The sequence below is a fragment of the Clupea harengus genome, chromosome 5 (genome assembly GCF_900700415.2).
Source record: "Clupea harengus chromosome 5, Ch_v2.0.2, whole genome shotgun sequence".
Taxonomy (NCBI): domain Eukaryota; kingdom Metazoa; phylum Chordata; class Actinopteri; order Clupeiformes; family Clupeidae; genus Clupea; species Clupea harengus.
Genome location: NC_045156.1, coordinates 23,347,598 through 23,369,224, shown reverse-complemented (window position 1 = coordinate 23,369,224; position 21,627 = coordinate 23,347,598). Strand labels below are relative to the sequence as shown.

The following is a 21,627-nucleotide window of genomic DNA, read 5'->3' as shown; positions in this document are numbered from 1 at the left end:
TGTGTTGCATCACAGTACAGTCATATCAATTTACAGCTCAAAAAAACATATTTAAGAGTGCAGTACCTCTTAATTCCTTACGAGATTTCCTTCAAAATCAATAGAGTAAGCTTAGTAAAGAACTTGCAGTCTTCCCGAAAAACTGATAGTAGACTGAGCAAAGTTCCTTATATCAGTTGTAAAGTAGCCGTGTTTCTTCACTCATGTGATTCATTATTTATACACATTCACAAATAAAAAATGTGGTATATAATTGATTGAAAGAACGTGTTCAGGAATTTATATTTCTGTACTGTTTAAATAAATTATTATTTAAAAACACAGTTTCCGATTGACAGTCAAAGGAACTAATCATCAGATTACACACCACATAATCTCTATTCAGAACCATGGTGACAGGTCAGAATGGGTTCCAGTATTTTCTGACTATCCCAGTTCAGTTTTCCTATCGCTTGACCATATAAAAAAGCTCATATACTTTATACAGAATTGCAGCAGCTGCTCATCTTTATATTGCTCCCATACTGCAGTCTCTCCACCTCACACTTGATGCACAATTGAAATTGATTTGAAAAACATACCACATGAATGGATGAAAGCAGTCTTATGTAGGAATTGTAGTTCTCACAAACCAACCTTTAAGGCCTTAGCTGCTCTTTCTCTCTGAGGTCGGTGGTTTTGTACATCTTGATTTTTTATAGACGACATATTCTCAAGAAGTCATGAAGAGTTCCAATAAGCCTCATTAGCTGAATGAAAGGTTCACCTCCCAAGCATTGTGACCACACTTCTGAACATACACACTGGCTTATAGCTCTATTTGGTTGAGGAGCACGAAACAAACTAATGCTGTTGTAGGGTATTTTAAGCCAGAGAAAAACCACAGTGGTGAAATTAACACTATCAAGGGAACTTGTTAGGGATGGCTCTTGCTATATTCTCCCGTGAATTGAAGTGGTCCCTGAGGCCTCGCTTCTAAATGTCTTTCCAAACAATCCGCTTATGGTTCAAACCCATACTGCTTGATTGCTTGGCCCCCACACATGCAGACATGCAAGGAGGCTACTAAAAGGGTACTATGGAGGTGATAGGTTAAAGATTAAGGTCTTTACTGCAATTCTGTAATAGGCTGAAGTAATTCAACCCATTCATACTGTTAGTTAAGTGATTGGTAGCCTATAAACATTTTTGGGGATTTTGTTCTTTGAACTGCACATTTGTTTGTGTGTTCCATAACCCATTTCAATTGAATATGAATGTTTGGTTTTGTAAATTATTACTCTTTAATTAAGAATTGATATCTATAGAGACTTTCATACTTTTTCTGCAAGAGTTTAAAAGCATAACTCTGTCAGTATTCTGAACCAGACACTACCTAGTCCTTTGTCATGGTCTTCTCCATTTATTTGACTTGTTAAAGGTCGATCTCAAAATGAGTGTAAAGCACACCAAATGAAGTGAAATCAGTTAACTATTTTCGCCTTAATACCCCCTATGTAAAAAACTCCAGGACGTCAGGTCGAGATCCGACACATTAAGTAATTATTAAAGGCAAAATGAAATGTCTTTATTTCCATTTAAAAACTGCGAAGGAATAATAAACGGCTAAAGTAAAATCAGTGGCCATTAATGCGACTTACTAGAGCAAAAATGATGACACTCGTTTATGTGCAGAACAACACACTAAACTCCAAACAAGTCGTCTTGTAGACAGTCAGGTAAAGCGTGTGAGTAGTGGAGCTGTTGGTGGAGCTAGCCTATTGCTTCTAGTGAACTGCAGCGCGCGCGTCAGCTATGCCCCCGCCTAGCTCACTTCCTGCTCGCGCGAGTAATATAGATGCGCAAGACTCGCGGAATGTCAAATGGAACAATGTAACGGACCGGAGTGTGAGCCTTAACCGGGGGTTACTTATTAATCCATGTCCAGGCCATAGCCCTACATAAGGGTTGGAAAACGACAATTCAAGCTCAGGAAACAAGCATAAACTGGGAGGGTTATGATTGGTCCGCATAAGGATTCTGCCCTAGCAGTGCATTCTTCATCTCCTCGAATTTAAGCAATTTCCTAAGGTAACGTTACTGGAGGTGACTGACTTCTTACCTTCATCAAGCTACTTATTTAATGTTTTGCATTTCATTTACCAAATTGGTCTCTCTGCTGGATATTGATTGTGCTCTGTCTTGAGCGACAAGCCGCATATCAGCTGATAAATGTGCAATGAACTCTATAACGTACTGGACTCAGAGGTGTCCGGGCTCCTTGCTAGTTAACAAAAAGAGATTTGTTGACAGACTTTTTTTTTAATTGATTAACTAAATGTTCAACCGAAACCAGTAAGGTAATTGTAAATTACTCGGTGCTGTTGAATTTGACATTAATTTGTTTACTGCATCAGTCTTAGAAGAATGACTTAGCCTACTTAGTACAACTCGAGATATGCATTTCTTTTAGAAACTTACAGTTGTTACGGGTTTTACTGAACTAACCATTTTCACAGCAAATTTACGTCGCTCACTGCTTAGTATATGATCTGACTACCAAGTAGGGGGATTGTTGCACTGTGGAGGTAATGAGCAAATTGACGCTGAAGCGTATCCTTTGCGGATGTCCTTACAATTATGTAGAAAATCACTGCGGATGTTTCCCATTTCTGGGGGGGGGGGGGGTATATATTTATAGTCATAGGAAGCTGGTATGGTATAATGTGCAATTTATAGATATGTCTGGCAAGAGTGCTCTACACATTCACCAATCAGCCAGAAGAGCTGTGGGCGAGTCCACACGACAACTTTTTTTTTTTTTACCTACACCCTACATAGCCTAAACGTTGTATCCAAAATATATTAAATAAACAACCGTAATTGTTTTGTGTGAGAACTGGAAATAACGTAGCCTATCAGGAGGTGGTAGTTTTGACTGCAGTCTTTTCATAGGCCTACCTGCTGTGTGACATGGGTTTAATGCTAATCTTTGTGGAAAGACTTTTGATAAGCCTTTTCCAACACAGTGCTTGATCAGGTGGAATCATATTCGGTTAATTTTTGTGATTACTTTTTGCAGGTGACGTGGAACAACTCGACCCTATCACACGCAGTAACTCTATCCTGACTCCCCTGGACCTTTAAATACACCTCCAAAAACGTATTTGCCACGTGGTGTAAGGTGAGAAGCTTCCAACCCGTGACAACTGTCGAGGACTGGTTTGAAAGGACTAGTGAAATCGTCCCGTGACAAGAAAGAACGGAACAAGACATTCTGTGTACGGAAACTTCAGACATGAACGTAAATTCAGCGTGTTGACGTCCTGACGGGTTGACAACCAGATGCTATCCTAGTCAACAGCAGTCTAGTTTGTTTCTGGTTCGCTACGGACAATACTAACTTTTCTGTGTTCGCTCATGAAAGTAATGCAGAGTTGTTTTACTCACTTGAACTAGAAACAAGCGTGTTGAATGGGGAATATCATTTGTATGCTACCTAAGTACAGGCAAGATCTCACGAGCCTGGAGCACGGGGATGCACCTGCCTTTCTTATCCGACCTCTAAAAGCGCTGCGCCACTCCGGATCTGACAGAGCCGTCAGTTTACACCTTCTTTGATGGGATAAGTAAATTTATGACAAGTCAAACCCCAGTCCGAAAAGAGTAATCCGCTCTCGGACCGATTTCCTTTCTCATTAGAATATCACCAACATTCCGCATGGTTCTTTGGTCGAAAGAACAAGACAAACTGTCCGAAATGTCCACCGGTGAGATAGAGATGAAGAAGGAGGCGGTGGCACCGGCATATCACCAGTCGAACGGGTCGGTGCACCCGGTCATCCTGTCGGAAAGCACCCAGGAGGTGCAGCAGGAGGCAGGGGAGTACGAGCTCACCGAGGTGACCTCCTTCACGGACCGAGGCGACCAGGAGAGCGACCGGTCAGAGATGGTGGTCATTGACTCTCGGGCTAACGCCAAGGGGCAGCGGGAGGAAGACGCACTCCTGGAGAACGCCAGCCAAAGCAACGAGAGTGACGACACCAATACGGACCAAAGCCCGGTGCCACCACCCCTGCTCAAAGAGACATCCTTTTCCATTGGACTTCAGGTCGTCTTCCCATTCCTGCTGGCCGGGTTTGGAACAGTGGCGGCGGGCATGGTGTTGGACATGGTGCAGGTTAGTGTTAAAATAAGTATTTCCTCTCTAAAAATGGACGAAATTACTCTTTTAGCAGTGACATCAAAGAGACAGGTGGCCGGTGGGATAGGTCTGCCACATGCTATGGATAACTTTAAATGATCACAATATTTTATTGACTGATTGAATTAATTCTTTCTTACACAAGGTAGTTACTTTTCACAGTCACTTAGCTCAAACAGATTTGTGTGGAAGACTTCACAATAATTACTGATGATGATGGGTCTCCCATCTCTTTCAACAATATAAGCAACCCTTTCCTGATCTTTGTGATAATGGTATGGACAAGTTGTCTTTATTGTAATGTTTATCTGGTGGGTTGGGGTTGATGTGTCTCCTTCATGGTGAACTGGTCCTAACTGGTACTTATCTGAGGATGGTCAGATACTGGAAGCCTGTCAAGGTGTTTACATAACACTTCATCCCAAACATGCTAGCAGCACGTGATGTGGACCTAATACAGGGCAAGTCCTTTAATGAGACTTGAAATCACATTGTAGCTTGACCATTTGTGCCACATCCTTAGCCTAGTCTAGATGATGGTCCTCTAAAGGTAAAGCTAACCTAGTGAACTGATACACACTATCCAGGAACCGAATCAAAGCATAGTGAAGGCCTGCCGCATTTGAAACTTAAGACTGATGAGTTTTGGCTGTTTTTAAGGGAGCCCCTGGGAATGGTGCCATGCACACACACACACACACACACACACACACGGACACGGACACACACACACGGACACACAGTGCTATCCTTGCAAAGTGAACTCGCTCAGTGACAAACAGTCTCAGAGCTGCGAGGGCTGTGGAGAAAAGTATTTTGGAAAGTTGTAATTACTGTCCGGCTCACTGCTTTCCTGTTGACTATGCTGTCGTCTGTACAGTATGTGTGTGTGTTTGTACTGTCTGCCTGTTTAAAAATAACGACCACAGCCTGGGTGACAGGTCGTATATTTTTTTTAAGGTCAGTCTTCGATGAAGATAAAGTCTGAGGTGTCTGGTTGCTGGGAAACAGGGACATTTCAGGGTGGCAAACTGGCAAGCCCTGATCAACACAGTTACAATTTGTTTTCATGAGAGTGGCGAAACAATTAACTGGAGACTTCAGTGGAAAGGTTAACTATGATGGTAAAAGAACGTAACTTCTCTGTGGTTGTAAAGTTCCCAGTCAGAACCCCTCTCATCGTGTAAGCTGCTTGAGCTGCTTTAGATTAGACGGCTCTATGAACTATTCCACACCCTACCACAGTAATCTCCCTCATCTTCTCACTACATCCCACTGGAACTTCCGATCAGTTCTAGTAGGTGTACATTATCACAGGGAGGTCTCCTAGATTATCACAGCCTAATGAATGTAGTAATGACACTAGACTGTCTCTGTGAGAGTCCCCAAGATGGACCTAAAGATTGTCCAATTTTGTCTCCCTCTCCTTTCCCTGTCTTTGTATAATGTATTTTTCTTTTTCAGCCTCTCCTACTTTTTCTCTCGTACTATCTTGCTCTCTGTCTGCTTATCTCTCTACCTGTTCTTTTCAGAAGCTCTCAATACTTCCAGTAAAGCCAAATCTAAGTTAACTGGAAATTCCACATGTATTGCCCTTAGTGCTCAGTGTTGTGTTCTTTAAGTTCATTAGGCTAGAGGGCTAAAGTGGTTTCTGGCTCAGGGAAAGGAAATGCTGGGTGTGTTTGTGTGTGTGAATGAGTGCAGCTGACGTAAGCCACATTCATAGAATGTAGTACCAGTTATGCAGGTGACACAGGGTTATGCATGCATGAAAAATCAAAGGTTCCACCCATTTTTATGACATAGCAGGCCAGGTGCATCATTTAAATCTAAAAAAAAAACTACTGTTGTTTGCTCTCTCTTATATCCTGAGACATCTGTTTGGAGTTTTATCAGCAAACAAAAAGGACATAGAAAGAAAGAATGGAGTTTGTATGTCAGATGCTGGAAAAAAAGAAAACTTTTTGCTTGCCACCAGACTCTCTTCCCTCTCCTACTCCTCCCACAGGAAGCCATCTTGGGTCTACCACATCCAGGCTGTTGTTACAGGAAACATGCGTGGGTCACTGCAGGAAAACTTACTCGTAACTGTCTGTCTGGCCTAATGGTTCCCCCACACTCACGGACACAGTTAGAAACTAACAGTAAAGCATTATTACTTTTAGTTTAAGTTGTATGTGGGCATCCGTGAACTAGCCTGAACCAGGGTGGTGTGTAAGTACTACTTTAATCAGGATATATAAAAGTGAATCGAATCACATAGACACTCTATATAGCTGCGCCCACGATATTTGTTTTAGTCTTTCCGGCATGCCCTGTGGTCTTTGGATGCTCATTGGAGTTCACAGTGATCAACGGGGTGTCATGACTGACAGTGGACGTCCACTACAGGAGAGGGGAGTGGTTTGCGTTGGTTGGTTGTTGGTTGGTTGTGCTGTGACCATATAAGATGTGCCTCGGGGACATGGGGGTTGAAGCGTAGCAGCAAGCATTACACAACTGTGCAACCAGAGACCCCCCATCAGCATGCCAGCCCCGCGGCTGCTGCCAGGAGGCGGGTTCGTGGAAATGAGGAGTCGGAGGCATTGGCTAAATGAAGGCACAGCTCCATGGAAACGACATCATATATCTGCACGGAAGGGCTGTGTGTGTGTGTGTGTGTGTGTGTGTGTGTGTGTGTGTGTGTGTGTGTGCGGCTGTGTATGTGTGTGAATGTGTTGGTGGTGGGGTGGGATGTGGTTGTTGAATATGCAGAAGTTGCTTTTGACTTGGATTGTGACGGGGGGGTAGGGTGGTGTGTGTGTGTGTGTGGGGGGGGGGGGGGGGGGGTGTTGCTTGGGTTGCTTTAGACCCTGGAAACTAAAGACTGTGTGGACAAGTGCCAAGCTGGATGACTGCCCAGTGCATTTTGGTTGGTAGCCACTGTCCTGAAAAAAAAGTTTTGGAAACATGAAAGGCTAAAGAATGCTGTTGAAACATGGTACCACCGAAGTCAACACCATCCAAACCCCCTCACTCAGATGTCTTGCTAGCACTGGCTGTTTTCGGTAGACTTTATGGAGTATTTCTCTCGGAGGTGAGGCTATCCTCCTCAGCTCCTCATTAAATACACACCTTCAACTGGCCGGAATTGATTTACACAGGCTGGTGTCAGCACTGGAACTGCTGTGTGGCACTGGCACCAGCTTTAAAGAGAAGCACTTTTCACTCTTTATTGATTTCTCCCCCTTTCTCTCTCTCTCTTTCTCTCTCTCCCTCTCTCCCTCCATGACCCTAATGGTAAATATTAGCATCATTACTGTAGCTATCAATGTAAAGTCATAAGATTTTATTTTTGACAGCAGGCTCAAAATCAATGCATGAGCAGTTGATATGAGTGACCATTTACCGTAGTAGCACAGCTAGACACAAAGTAATGAGTCTGTTGTTTTTGTGCCCAAAGCAAAGCTGTTGTAAGTCCACGGTCCCTGCTAAAGCGATTCATGTCTCGCTTAGCTTGTGTTGGTTTCTTTCTTTATTAAGCTCTTCGTTAAGCAGGTCATTAAGAAATGATTTCCAATATTATTCACCCAGCCTGGCTGGATCTGGCTTAATGTGACTCTCGTGAATGGAGAGAGGTCAGAGAGGTTGTCAGGCACAGGACGTCCAAGGCTCTGTTCAGCAGGGGCTTTTAAGCACTGTGGCCCCAGCTGAGGTCAGCTCATGTTACAGCGCTGAGCCGATATCAAGAGACAGACACTGCTGAAGGTCAGAACCCTGCTGTATCCCAGTGGTGCCTCCATCTATCACGAAAGAACAAACAGAACACTGATCCCTTTGCCCGTTCTCCTCTAGCTCCAGATAACACCGTTTGAGCTGAAATGTTAACTACACTAACCATTGTCCCTGGTTTCTCTCTCCCCCCCCCCCCCAGCATTGGCAGGTGTTCACTGAGGTGAGCGAGGTGTTCATCCTGGTGCCGGCACTCCTCGGGCTTAAGGGCAACCTTGAGATGACCCTCGCCTCCAGGCTGTCCACAGCGGTGAGTAAACATGCTGAGCTGCAGGAATCTGTCTGTTTACCAACACTCCTTCACCAACACCAACACCAACACCAAGCAGAAACCACTATCACAGTCCCTAAAAACAAATGTATACCTTCCCCTTGGGCTGTGAGTCGCTCTGCATAAAGGTGTCGTCCAAATAAATGTATGTAATGTAAACACACCATTAAAAACACCATGTCCACAACAGTGTTTTGCCCTCCCTCACGGCAAATAACCCTCCAAGCACTCCACAAACAAACATATGGACATTGTTTGAGGTGATGGTTCACTAATCTTATCAGCTGTGTGATCACTGTTCTGAACTGAACTAGTTGTAGTAAATGACTAAACTGCTTATCCTAAATTCTTCTAAATTCCTAAATGTGTATCGTCATGAGCTGCATGTCACAGCATATGGTTCATCATGTCTTCATCAGACTTGAGCTGTGGCATGAGTCCTTGATCTATCGCCTTGCACTAATTCAGTGTTCGACATCGGTTTTGTGATCCGTTGATTTAAAATCAAATTACGGTGGCTTAAAATCTCAAGAAATGGTAAACAATGGGATTGACTACTTATTTTCCACAGCCAGAACCTCTTTGCTTGCCATCTCTTGTAAATCAACTCTGGCTTGTAGAGCACATTTTTTTTCGACTGTAGCTAATTATCAGCAGATTAGGACCACTGGAAGGTCCAAGCGCTCTCATTATGAGAAAAGCTGTTCCACTGCTGCGAGTGAATTAAGTTAACACAGACAACTCATTCCTTGCGTCCATGCTGTTTCCTCAGAGAAGCGATACTCTCCTCAGCTAGTCAGTACTGATGTATTTCGTTTTGTTTTTCAATACTTTTTCAAGAAGTTTGCCAGCATTCATTTAGGGGTACTTTCATCTTTACTAGATGTACCATTTGGATGTTAAAGTACAGTGGGGCACTTCAACCATGCACTCTTATGTCGGAATACTACAATACCACTAAGGACACTGCAGAGACAAAACAATTCACAGACTATTTTCCCTCACAAAGGCATTCCCATAATAGACTGTCTCAAATCCAGATGATATTTTTAGAGCCTTGGAGACACCGGCATTTACAGCAGCAAGCCATGCAATGCCGAATCAGGGCTTATGGGTGCTTCAGCTTGGGCATTTTGGTCACTTTTATTTCATTTTTTCCCTCACCTTGACACAGTGCATACATCGATATGCACACTGCAAATCTATGCTATAAACTCCTCAAAGTAAGCTCAGGATATCAGTCGAATGACTCTGGCATCTGCCATTTGCATGTCTTTAGAATCCCACTGGACTTCTCTCGCTCCACGCTGCTGAGCTCCATGCCTGGAGTCATGTGTTATTTATGAGGCTGCCCAAAGCACTGAGCCCTTATGATAATGCCGCCGCAATGCTCGGCTAATTGACTTCCAATAAGGCAGAAGCCTACTGTACTGTCTGCCCTTCTCTACTCCCTGAAGCCTTTTATCTGACATGCAGTTTGCTGCCTCAGAGACCTCCGTGACCCAGCCCAGGCTACAGGCAAGGCCAACTTTGGCAGCCACAGAAGAGAGTGAGTGAGATAGCATCAGAGAGAGAGAGACAGAGAGAGAGAGACAGAGACAGAGAGAGAGAGAAAGAGAGAGAGAGAGCTGGACTAGCCTTATCAGTGTGGGTTTGTGTAATCTACATACTACCACCACCCACAGCCAGCACCAGCAGCCCTCCCCTCCCTCCTGTGTGCGTAATGGTGACACACACTCTGCTCTTATCTCCCGCGCCTGACCCTCTCACTGCGGCCCAGGGCAGGCCGCTCAGCCCTCATGACTGCACCGCCGCTCTCTGTGCTGCTATCGCTGCTGCCTTTGGAACTGTATACTCCACCTCCCTGTAATCGGAGCAACCGTCAGCCCTGGCGGAGCATACTGACTCCAGACCAGCTGGTAAATTGAGCGCTGCATCTGTTACTGTGCTCGCTGCCAGACAGGACTGGCCTGTCAGGATCACGGTAGAGAGGCCAGCAGGCTGCTGGCACCTACCTAAAACCACCCCCCCACACACACACACTCATACACCCCACATACACCCTCGCTTGCTGTCTTTTCCTTCTGGCTACACACACAAAAACAAACATCGCACACACACACCCACATACACACACGCACACACATACACACACACGAAAACGAACACACTCTCAGTTACACATGCACATGATCCAAATATTTGTGCCTATTCAAACTGAAGGACAAAGATACTGCAGAGCATTGCAGGTATTGCTAGCTCACCTTCAGACTACCACGTTATGCATAAGCACATCTAGCATTGCAGTAAGGGATTTGGGGATTTATTTTCACACAAATTTAGCACCCATTTCTACGGTTCCAGTCTTTGTCATGGAATGAAACCAGGAGTAGTAGGACTCACAGCAAAACATATTGTCCTTGGCAATGCTAGCGTCATCGCTAGCACTCTACAATTTGTGCAGCAGAAGCTTGTGTAAAGGCAGTGTGGGTCTCAGGACTGAATGTCTAGCGACAGCAGCAACTCGGTGCAGCCTGGCACGGTGTCAGCTCTGGCCTCAGATGTATTCTCCTGGCGTACCACGGCAATTGTGCTGCCTCTAGCATTCACACCAGCAGGCCTGTCTCCACCTACTCACCGTTTGAGAGAGCCACTCTCTGCACAGTGGCTTTGCTCGCTCAGTGCCTCAGCCACACACACAAATATACGAACGCCTCTTGCTTTCTCTCTCTTTCTTTCTCTCTCTCTCTCTCTCTCTCTCTCTGTCTCTCTCTTTCTCTTTCTTTCTCTCTCTTTCTTTCTCTCTCTCTCTCTCTCTCTCTCTTTCTCTCTCTCTCTCTGTCTGTCTGTCTCTCTCAATCTTACACACACTCACTCTCACACACATTCAGAATTATCCTTGGCCTTTTCTATCAATAATTTAATTTCAGAAAGCCAAAAATGACTGATTGGTTTAAAACCAAAAAGCTGTAGAGGCCAAACAGCCTGACTCTTGCCTCTTTTATTTTTTGTCATTGTTGTTTGGACATTGTGATCCAGACCTTCTTCTCCTCTGGGCAGGGGGAGCTTTGGGATGGGACTGTTCAGGTATGCTGCCCTGTCCCCCCCCCCCCCCCCCCCCCCATCCCCACCCCCCAGCCAGCACAGAAGGCTCCTCTGTCAGGCCTGAGCCTCTCCACTCGACAGCAGCGTCTGTTCTGAGAGATGAGATGAGTGCTGTGGCGAGGGCGGGGGGGGGGGGGGGGGGGGGGGGACATGTGTGTCCACCGGATCAAACGAGCCTTTGTTCCCAACACTGACCGGGGTTTTGTTCCGGGCTGATCCTTGGGCCCAAAGGCGCCAGCAAAACACTACATATTCAGATTTTGCTGAGAGAAAAAGAAATGGCAAAGAAAATGCAGCTCCCGAGGTGGTCAAGTGGAGCTCAATTGACTGTGTATACCATAACATTTGTAAAAACAGCAGTAAAACATCCCTTATATTCATTGCTTAATTCCTACTAAAAGAACTAAAGCGATTCACTAGAGAGGCTATAATGGTTAGCCTTGTAAATAGACTGACTTCCTGTTCCTGTCTGTCTCTCCAGGCTAATATTGGCCAGATGGACACGGCCAAGGACAAGTGGAAGATGATCATGGGAAACCTAGCCCTCATTCAGGTACGGTACCCTCTCAAAGTTTAGATTCTATTTCTGTTGCAATAGATCCATTGAGGTCATTGAGGACATATTTTCAAAGTCATGTGTTTGTATTTTTCCGTATCATACAATTCTGATTTAGTTATATAATGTTGTTGCGTAACATCTGCAGGAGCTCCTGTTCTTGGAAGCATCCCCCTCAAAATTCAATAGTCCAGCTGCAGAGCAAACATAAGGTGTCCCTTTCTCGAACTAACTCGACAAATGCTCTGGGTCACAGACTTTGGGCTAGGTTCGGAGTAAAGTAGAAGTAATCAGTTGCTTTTGGCTGTTCCATAGTGTCAGTTTTAGCTCCACATTGACTGTGTTTTTAAGATCACTACATCAGGGCTTTGGCACAACCTATCATCAGGTGTAGCTCTTCCATTTAGTTTTAAAGGAGAATACCACCATTTGTATTACATACTGTATGCCACTTGTTCAGACCCAAACTATTTTTTTCTTAAATCTTTTTGTTACTTTCTGAGCCACGCAAGCACAGTAGGAATGAATGGCACCCCTAGTTCAGAGCATCTAAAAGCTTCTGAACTCAACACTGCATTACCCATAAGGACTCTGTATGGACAGGTCAGTGACTTTTGTTTGTTTGTTTGCACTCCCAGGTCCAGGCCACCGTGGTGGGATTCCTGGCCTCCATTGCCGCCGTGATCTTTGGCTGGATCCCAGAGGGCAAGTTTAAGCTGGGCCACGCCGTGCTCCTGTGTGCCAGCAGTGTTGCCACGGCCTTCATCGCCTCACTGTTGCTGGGTGAGGAGCCACGCGAACATACACATGTGCACACTGCACCCCCTCTCTCTCTCTCTCTCTCTCTCTCTCTCTCTCTCTCTCTCTCTCTCTCCCTCTCTCTTTGATGACACGTACACATACACGGACATGTGTAACCTAGCCCTCTCCATACACGCACATGTGTAGCCTAGCCATCTCCATACACGCACATGTGAAAACTATCCATCTCCATACACGCACATGTGTAACCCAGCCCTCTCCATACATAAAGTTTGGTAATCAGACTCTTGGCGTGTGCTCAAAACTACAAATATGCTTAGCAATCGGGACCTTATACCCTTCCCCTCTGTCCGCAGGCCTCATCATGATTGGCGTGATCATCGGCTCCAGGAAAGTGGGCATCAACCCCGACAACGTGGCCACGCCCATCGCTGCCAGCTTGGGTGACCTAATCACACTGGCGTTGTTAGCAGGCATCAGCACAGGGCTCTACAAGGAACTGGGTAAATACTTGGTTGACTGTGTTTGTATGGTGTTACAGTACCATATTACCCATTACTAATGAACTGTCATAATAGGCTGTGAACCCCACTGAGTAATGCATTGCATTGATAACACTGCTTGAGTATATTACCAATTGTTGTTGTTTTAGTGAGGTATTGATATTCACACTGTGTCAGCTGTTGGAATACTGGAAGCCATTAATAATTTTTTTTATCAGCAGTAAGGAAGTGACCATGTTTGCCAACAGTGTTTTCAGCCTAGACAGATGGAGGGGGGAAAAAACATGTGATTCTAACCAGCAGTAACGCCAACAGCATCTCTTTCATATGATACACTTTTAGTGCACCGGGTGGTAATGCTGATACACACAGATTCTCCCCACAGCTTCTGACTATTCTGCATATTTTCAAACGGCTGCTTTTCCCAGGTGCTTCAGCGGCCATCTGGCTGTCTGCATCCCACAACTCTGCAGCATCTCACAATAGTAATAAACCAGCCACAGCATACAGTATAGCCAGTGAGGTTTGTGGCAGTTAAATGAAGGCATAAATGTTCCTGCATCATGAATCAGCCTGAATCAGCCTCCCTGAAGGCCACGTCTGGGGATGAATACAGACATTCAGTCTGTGTGGCACTGAGAAAACGTCAGACTCAAAGGAGACCAGTTATGATTAAGATGTTTACACTCAATTGATGTGCGGAGCCATGATTTGTGTGCTCCTAAGCGTGGGAGTCAGTGTGGAGGCTGCAGACTGCCAGACACTGGTGAGACAGTCCCTCACGTGGGGGCACTGCAGTGGCTCTGAGACCGCGCTGACATGGGGGGCTATTGTTAGCTGAGCGATAGCGCCTAGCAACCCCATCTTGGTCTTGCCGGGGGCGAGTCCAATCACTGGCACACCGCAGTGAGTCGCTCCACATGGGAGTGTTTATGGTAAACAATAATGACCAGTTTTCTGTTTTCTTCCGTCCTGCTGAAGTCACATTCCGTGGCCGAATGTAAGAGCGTTTTTTTTTTTTTTACGTGTTTATGCGAGGTGAACCCCAAAGAGATCTGCCAGAATGCCCCCGCGACTGTTTGGGATGGTTGTGGCCTGACGCAGTGGACTGGAGAAGTGTATTCCACGCTTCACTCTGCCTCAGTCGCGGCCATGGTTACAAAACCCAGATGTGTTGTGATGCTTCAGTGACCCACTGGCCTCGAAAGTGGCGTTCCACTTTATCCACTGAGGTTTTTCTGTCATCCTCTCTTCTGACACCCTGATTTCCGTGGTCTTGCTCCCTCTGCAGACAACAACGACTACGCCAACCCGCTGGTGTGTGCCTTCTTTGTGGCTCTCACTCCCATCTGGGTGCTGATCGCCCGCCGGATCCCATCTACCAAAGAGGTGCTGTACTCGGGGTGGGAGCCTGTCATCATCGCCATGGCCATTAGCAGGTGGGCATCAACAACAACACCTGTCCAACTCTCCCTGTCTATCAATGCCCACTCTGTTCCCTATCAGTATTCGTATTAGGACATTTACATGTATTCAGCTGGCAGACATTTGAATCCAAAGTGACTTACAATAGTCAGTTGTTATTATTAGTTCTTACACAGCATGATCAGCTTAATCATATATGTCACTAGATCTTAGTCACATATGTGACTCTTGCCTTCTTACTCATGATGATTTGTTCATATTGCTTTACAACCACACAACACGACCCAGTCTTGACTCCTCTGGTCTGTTTCTCCTGCAGTGTTGGGGGGCTCATCCTGGATAAAACGGTGTCCGACCCAAACTTTGCCGGCATGGCCGTCTTCACCCCCGTCATCAATGGTGAGAGAGGAGTCTCTCTGACTTAATCCTGTCTACACAAGGAGGAATTGTTGAATTGGCTATATATGGCAAAACCCCATGGACCATATGAGTTACAGTACGAGAAGATGCTATAATGTCACCAGCACCACTCTCCCACATGATAGACCAGTCCATTTGTTACAAAGATGTTAAGATGTCAGACTGATCTTTTCTCCCCCCCTCACTCTCCCTACTCTCTCTCTCTCCCCGTGGCAGGCGTGGGAGGGAACCTGGTGGCGGTGCAGGCCAGCCGCATCTCCACCTACCTGCACATGAATGGGCTGCCCATGGGAGTGCCCGACCCTACAGCATCAAACAAATGCCCCACGCCCTGCACTACTTTTTTTGGGTCAAGTGAGTCACTGCAACACTGCACTGTTATTGTCTGTGACTTAGGGGGAAAAAAAGAATGGTGAAAAACCTGGGCTTGCCTCTGGCATTTTGCCCCAAGCACATAAAACCGTGTGATACAAATTCATGTTAACCAAGGTTCTGTCACTGTCCCAGACCAACTTATGAATTACGTGCTTTTATGTTCTCTGTCTTCCTCTCAGGTTTGAACTCTCGTTCGGCCCGAGTGCTCTTCCTGTTAGTGGCTCCGGGTCACCTTGTCTTCCTCTACACCATCAACACCATGCAGGGTGGACACACCACCCTCACCCCCATATTCATTGGATTCTATATGGCTGCAGCTCTCCTGCAGGTAAGGCCACACCTCAGGCCCCATGCAGACGAAGTCTAGTTTGCCTGAACCCGGAGAGAAACGTCTCCAGATAGCCCTATCGTGCAGACGCACCCACTGTATCCGCACACTGTATCCGCACTCCTTCGAATCGGGGGTCCAAAGTGAGTAAACTCGAAATCTGGTCGCGGGTTGGTGTTCGTATGCACGCCATCCACAAACCCAATCGGATTGCCCCACGTGATGGCCTTGTAACCTCAGGCTGAACCCGTATTAACCCCACTGCTTTACTTCATAACAGCAACAACATAAACTAAACGTGGCTCCTTTTTCGTGACTTACATTTTTCTACTGTGCTTAGTTGTTTGTATTGGGATAGTGTGCTGCTTTACCTACATATGGATAGTTTTTTGTGGTCTTACTTAGCCAGTTGGACATCATTTTTTAGACCTGCCAGAACAACGGACACAATCGGCATTATTGGCGAAGCGAGTGTGGCAGCCAGTTATAACAGCTCTCCAGTTTAAAAAAAAAATATTTCTTCCTATTACCTTGCTGCTTTTACACGTGAATTTTCCTAACGGGATTAATACAAATGTATCTATCTATCTATCTATCTAAATCGATGTTGTTAGGAAAGGGATGACATTAACAAGCCATACTTTAATCTATCACTGTTTAATCTATTTGCATCAAAACCAGTTTTAAAAAGTGTTAGCAATAGCCTATATGAGCAAATCTGACGTGAAAAGATTTTTATTATAGACGGAAGTTTCAAAATGGTCTGTAATAAAGATGAATATTACGTTAGCTTTAGTCCTGTCAGACAACGATAGCGTTAGCTACTAGCTAGCGTTAACGTTACTTCAGAGGTTCAGTACGTGACGGACAAAGCCCTCAACAATAGCCTACATTTGTTGTTAGTAATAAAATCATGAAATTGGAAGCAATTGTAAACCATGAAACATTCAGGATCCACAGCACTTGCATTGTGGTCTCTCCAAGCTCAGCATCTCAATAAAGCACAGGCATTTAAACAACTCAGACATGTCATGTTGCACACTGCTTTGTTGCACTGTTCTAAACTCTTTATTATCAATAACAAATATAATTATTTTTCGCTTAACCTACAGTCTGGTCTGACCACTGATTTTATAAACCACCATAATGTGTTACTGTGCAGATTAAATGTAGGCTATGCGGCTAGGCTAAACGTTGCTAGTTGGTGCTCGACTACTGTCATATGTCACTTTATTAGCATGCTCCTGTCTTCTTCTCCGTTTTCTTCAGTTGTCTGTAGCACTGTTAAAGCGCCACCAACAGGCGCGGGGGATGTACTACAGCGGATTCAATCGGATTCGTTGGGTTCATGTGCACGCGATTAAAAAGTGGATATGTGTGAAAAATGAATCCGGGTTCAGGCAAACTAGACTTCATGTGCACGGGGCCTCAATCACACACCTGAATCACACACCTGAATCACACACCTCAATCACACTCTGTGATAACGTCTCTGATTAGTTTCATTATCTCGCACTGAAAAGAAGGGAGCTTTACTGCATGGAGAAAGCATTCATATCAGTATCACTGAATGCCGTTTCTCACAACGCTAAATGTAACTGTAAATCTGACAGCCAAAGAACCCCTCCAGAACCCTCTGCAGAGAATACGTCCTCAAAGGATGTGCATGTGCATGGGAGATCAAGATTCTCTTTTCTCCCTCAGGTGTCACTCCTGCTTTACCTGGCAAACTGGATGGTCCAGTGGATGTGGGGGAGAGGGATGGACCCCGATAACTTCTCCATTCCGTACTTGACGGCGCTGGGGGACCTGCTGGGGACCGGCCTCCTGGCCCTCTGCTTCCACGTCCTGTGGCTGATCGGGGACCGGGACACAGACGTGGGCGACTGAAGCCCTCTGGCTCTCTCACCTGCATGTCCCACCTCTCCTCCCCACCAGTGCGCCAGTCAGTGCATTACTCTACGCCGCAAAAAAAAAAAGAAATGAAATATGCCTGTATGTTGATCTTGTTATAAGTTGTTGCTGACTCGAGGGTCCTCATTATTTTTCAATGGGGCAACTCCTCCTCTCTTCTAGTGTAAAAGAAATGATGAAGTTACACTAGAAGTTTTAGCCGATATATAAAAAAAGGCAAAAAACGCAAACATAGAATGCAAATCACCAAGTGCTACATGTGCTGAGATGTAAATGAGTATTTAATTAAAAACTAAAATAATGTTTTAGCGAAGGAAGTGCAAGCTCCAGTTCTCCAACGGAACTCTCAATCCTCCCGACTGAATGCAAAAAAAAAAAAAAAACAGACAAACAAACAATGGAAGTTTTTTGGACCAGAATGAAGTGACCTGAACACGCTTAGACGACCTCTCTTTTGTCAGAGGTGTATGTTTGTGCTTCTTTGTATAGCTTAATCCCCACTTTAGCCTTAGCCGGCCCCTTGCCAAGCCTGGTGGCTCTCTCGTGAGACGGAAGAGTTTCGCGCTGACCCCGGTCACAAAGGTCGCTCACTGTATAGGTCAGAGAGTCCTGCCCCTCATGTGCGTGATGCCGTAGGCCGTCACAACCACCTCAGACCCACCCGCCCTCTCAGTCTTAAGGGACTCCATTGTTCCTTCTTAAATCCTGTTGGACCGGAGCTCGTGAATTAATAATTTTTTTTCTCTGTTTACTTACCACAGTTAACGTCAAAATGTGCATAGAACTAGGCGGCTGCTCCTTAGATGTGCAGGCATGAATACTGTCCTCTCATTGGTTAGATAGAGCTCATTGTGCGGACTGTTGTTGCACTCACTGTGTGCAGTACTTTTCAGTTTTTCCAGTGCCGCTTGGAATGATTTATAATATGGCTAGATAATGGAATCAGAAGGACAGTTGTTAGGTTGTGTTTTTGACATGAGTGTAAAAATGAAGATGGCATTACTTGCTCCTAATTCCACACACTGTAACACACTTCAGATGAAAGGGTGGTGAGCGATGAGAGAATGGCCATCGGCAGAGAATAAGTCATGAGTGGAACTCCCTTTAATCTCCTAGTAACTGTCAAACTGCATTCTAAATGAAAAAAAAAACAAGCTACCAGCAACACTAATGTATATTTGCTTTTATGACAACACATAATGGAGAACTTTTCTAAAAGATGATTTTTGAAGTAGAAGCTAACTAAGATTATGGTGACTGGCTATAAGGGCTATATGTAGGGTGTCTGCTCTCTGACACACCAAGGGAAATGCTCTGGCAGTATGTCTACAGGGCAAAGTCGTCAGGCTGAAGACCATGGGATCGATGCAAAAGAATCCCCCCTCTGGGGTTCTCAGGCTACCACAATACCCACTGCAGTTAGAAGCTCATTTAGGGCATGGCTCAAACAGAACATGTAGAGAGGCTTCATTAAGGCATGGCTGAAATAGAAAACTTGAAGTGAATGGCCATTTTTTTTTTAACAGCATGGCTCGAATGGACCTGATTTTCTTTACCTCGGTACATGAACCCAGGAGGGAATAAAATCAATAAACCAACAACAAATGAGCAAACAAAACGTTCAACTATGGCAACCCATAGCACTCACCAATGCACTCTGTAGCAGCAGCTGCTGATAATGCAATTATATGCAACTAAACTGTAGTTGCAGTTAAATGCAACTGACCACTAACCATTGTAATGCCTGGTATTGTCCTTAAAATGAGCCCTTAAGTCTTATTATATGTGCAGCGGTAATGACGCTGCTGTTTTGAAATGCAATTTCTCTTGTCCATGGAGAAAGGAGGCTCATCTATTTTATGTAAGCCTGTGGGGTCCACCTGTTTATGCTGTGCAGGGCACATGAATTGCATTGTTTGATGAACTTGTACTTTCACCTGGCATACCATTTCTTCAGCATTACATTACACAGCATATTTTTTCCCTTATGTATGTTCCTTTACTTTCACCAATTTCTTGAATTGTTTATTCTACGCTGATCAGACGCCAGTGAGCATGTCTTACTGTGGCAACCTGAGGTGAGATCACTGCTGTGCTAAACGTACTGTAATTCTATGGCCACAGGAGGGCGCTGTTGGCATCTCAAAGTACAGCTCGGAGGATGGCCGCCAGGTTTGCATGCACAAGCTTGTGCTTCTACACATCCCGAGTGTTCGTCTCTGTTCCTTGGTGTAACTCACCTGTTGCCATGACACCACTGCCTGGCTGCGAACACTCACCTGTTGCCATGGCGCGGCTGTCTGGCTGTGAATAATTCTTCAGGGTGTGGGCCGCTTTGTTTTATTTATTTTTTAGATGTATTCAAAGCGAAGTTGTATATAATATATATATTTATTCTATAAATAAGTTGTCTATTTTTCATTTTATTTTGTCTGTCTCTCAGCTCATGTTTGTTTCGTATTGGGCCAGTAGACATGCCTTGTTTGCCCCCTTTAAGAAAACATGGCAAACCTAACAAACATATCAGACATGTGGTGCCTAATATCTGACAGAAACCTCACATTTGCGCTCTCCACTGCGCTGACTGTAGAACTATGCCTTAACTAAATCACCGGCAAGGTTTTAAACAAGAGAAAAGTAGTTTTTAAGAGCTTTTATCAATTTGTTTTTATCTTTTTTTTTAATTCTGTGAATTGATTTTTATGTTGTAATGATTACATTTTACTCGTGGTAAGACACAACTGTGCACAAAAGCAACCGACTGCTGTGTTACCGTCTGTATGGGGTGGTGGTGTGTTAGTATGTGGCCCTGAACACAGAAACAGACTGCTGTGTTAAACGTCTGTATGGGGTGGTGGTGTGTTAGTATGTGGCCCTGAACACAGAAACAGACTGCTGTGTTAAATGTCTGTATGGGGTGGTGGTGTGTTAGTATGTGGCCCGGAACACAGAAACAGACTGCTGTGTTATCGTCTGTATGGGGTGGTGGTGTGTTAGTATGTGGCCCTGAACACAGAAACAGACTGCTGTGTTAAACGTCTGTATGGGGTGGTGGTGTGTTAGTATGTGGCCTTGGCCTGCCTGAGGGTAAAGGTGTCTGTCAGATCATACATACTGGGCTCTGGATTGAACTATAGGATGGGTTGAGGGCTCAACACAGTGCCACCATATTGCTGTCTGCACCAGCACCACTACCATCCTTCAGTCTCTCCTCTGCTGTAATGGGGATTCAACAGTGGTACTTGTAAATTTGCTGGAATAAAAAAAATAAAGAAAATCTATTATTTCGTATCAATCTGGTGTTGAAGTGTTTTCATGGGTCAATGTTATGTTTCACAAGAAAGGTCACGTCGGGTGAAAGAGATTTCCTTAATCTGAAGCCTTTGTTTGTGCATGTGTTTGAGTGTGTGTGCATGTATGTGTGTGTGTGTGTGTGTGTGTGTGTGTTTGGGTGTGTGTGCATCTTAGTCTTAGTCTCTTGCTGATAAGCCTTCCTCAGTAATGTCCTTTCTATCAGATTCATTTTGGTCCCTAACAGTCCCAGTGTTACCTTTCCTTCCATCACTCGACACTCAAACACAGACTGGATATGAGGCACATCTTACTGTAAATCAGAGTGCAGCTGGTCAGCATTTCACTGACACTAATCCCCACGGCAACCAGTCAGCAGAGAAGGGTTCAGCACAGGTAGGCCTCAGCTCCTCGTCGAGGAGGTGACAATAAGGAGCACAGAAGATAAGGACCCACCTGAACTGCTCTCAGACTGGGAGGGTGAGACAATGTGGTAGAAATGAAGGAACCTTGCCGGTCATCACCGGTGAAAGAGGGGAGGGGGAGAGAGAGAGAGAGAGAGAGAGAGATGAAGAGAAAGGGGGAAAGCGTGGCGGGGACTCGGCAGCCCAGAGCTGACGTCCTGGTTGGCATGGTGAGCCCAAGCGGAGAACAGAGATTGCGTTATGCGTGGGCGGCCGAATGCAGACAAGGCGGCTATTGTGCGCAGCCAGATGTGTGTGC

The 21,627-nt window shown here is 45.1% G+C and overlaps 1 protein-coding gene across 2 annotated transcripts; it reads left to right on the top strand.

Moving 5' to 3' along the window:
• The first annotated feature begins 1,776 nt into the window (after positions 1 to 1,776).
• Positions 1,777 to 20,908, top strand: slc41a1 (solute carrier family 41 member 1). Of its 2 annotated transcripts, none has more exons than XM_031568204.2 (11): positions 1,777 to 2,085; positions 3,062 to 4,159; positions 8,097 to 8,204; positions 11,812 to 11,883; positions 12,525 to 12,669; positions 13,005 to 13,151; positions 14,443 to 14,590; positions 14,896 to 14,975; positions 15,213 to 15,350; positions 15,551 to 15,699; positions 17,404 to 20,908. In XM_031568204.2, exons 2-11 carry the CDS (start codon positions 3,701 to 3,703, stop codon positions 17,587 to 17,589), a joined length of 1,632 nt encoding a protein of 543 aa, XP_031424064.1. In that variant the 5' UTR covers positions 1,777 to 2,085; positions 3,062 to 3,700; the 3' UTR covers positions 17,590 to 20,908. The 2 variants fall into 2 exon arrangements, with proteins under 2 accessions (XP_031424064.1, XP_012678101.1); XM_012822647.3 differs by having other exon boundaries at positions 1,779 to 2,070.
• Positions 20,909 to 21,627: the final 719 nt, after the last annotated feature.

Bases quoted from the DNA above. Each gene is read 5' to 3' on its own strand.
- slc41a1 (XM_031568204.2), top strand. From the start codon at position 3,701: ATGGTTCTTTGGTCGAAAGAACAAGACAAACTGTCCGAAATGTCCACC. The intron at 13,152-14,442 runs GTAAATACTTGG...CTCCCTCTGCAG, and splicing joins AGGGCTCTACAAGGAACTGG to ACAACAACGACTACGCCAAC. The intron at 14,976-15,212 runs GTGAGAGAGGAG...TCCCCGTGGCAG, and splicing joins CTTCACCCCCGTCATCAATG to GCGTGGGAGGGAACCTGGTG.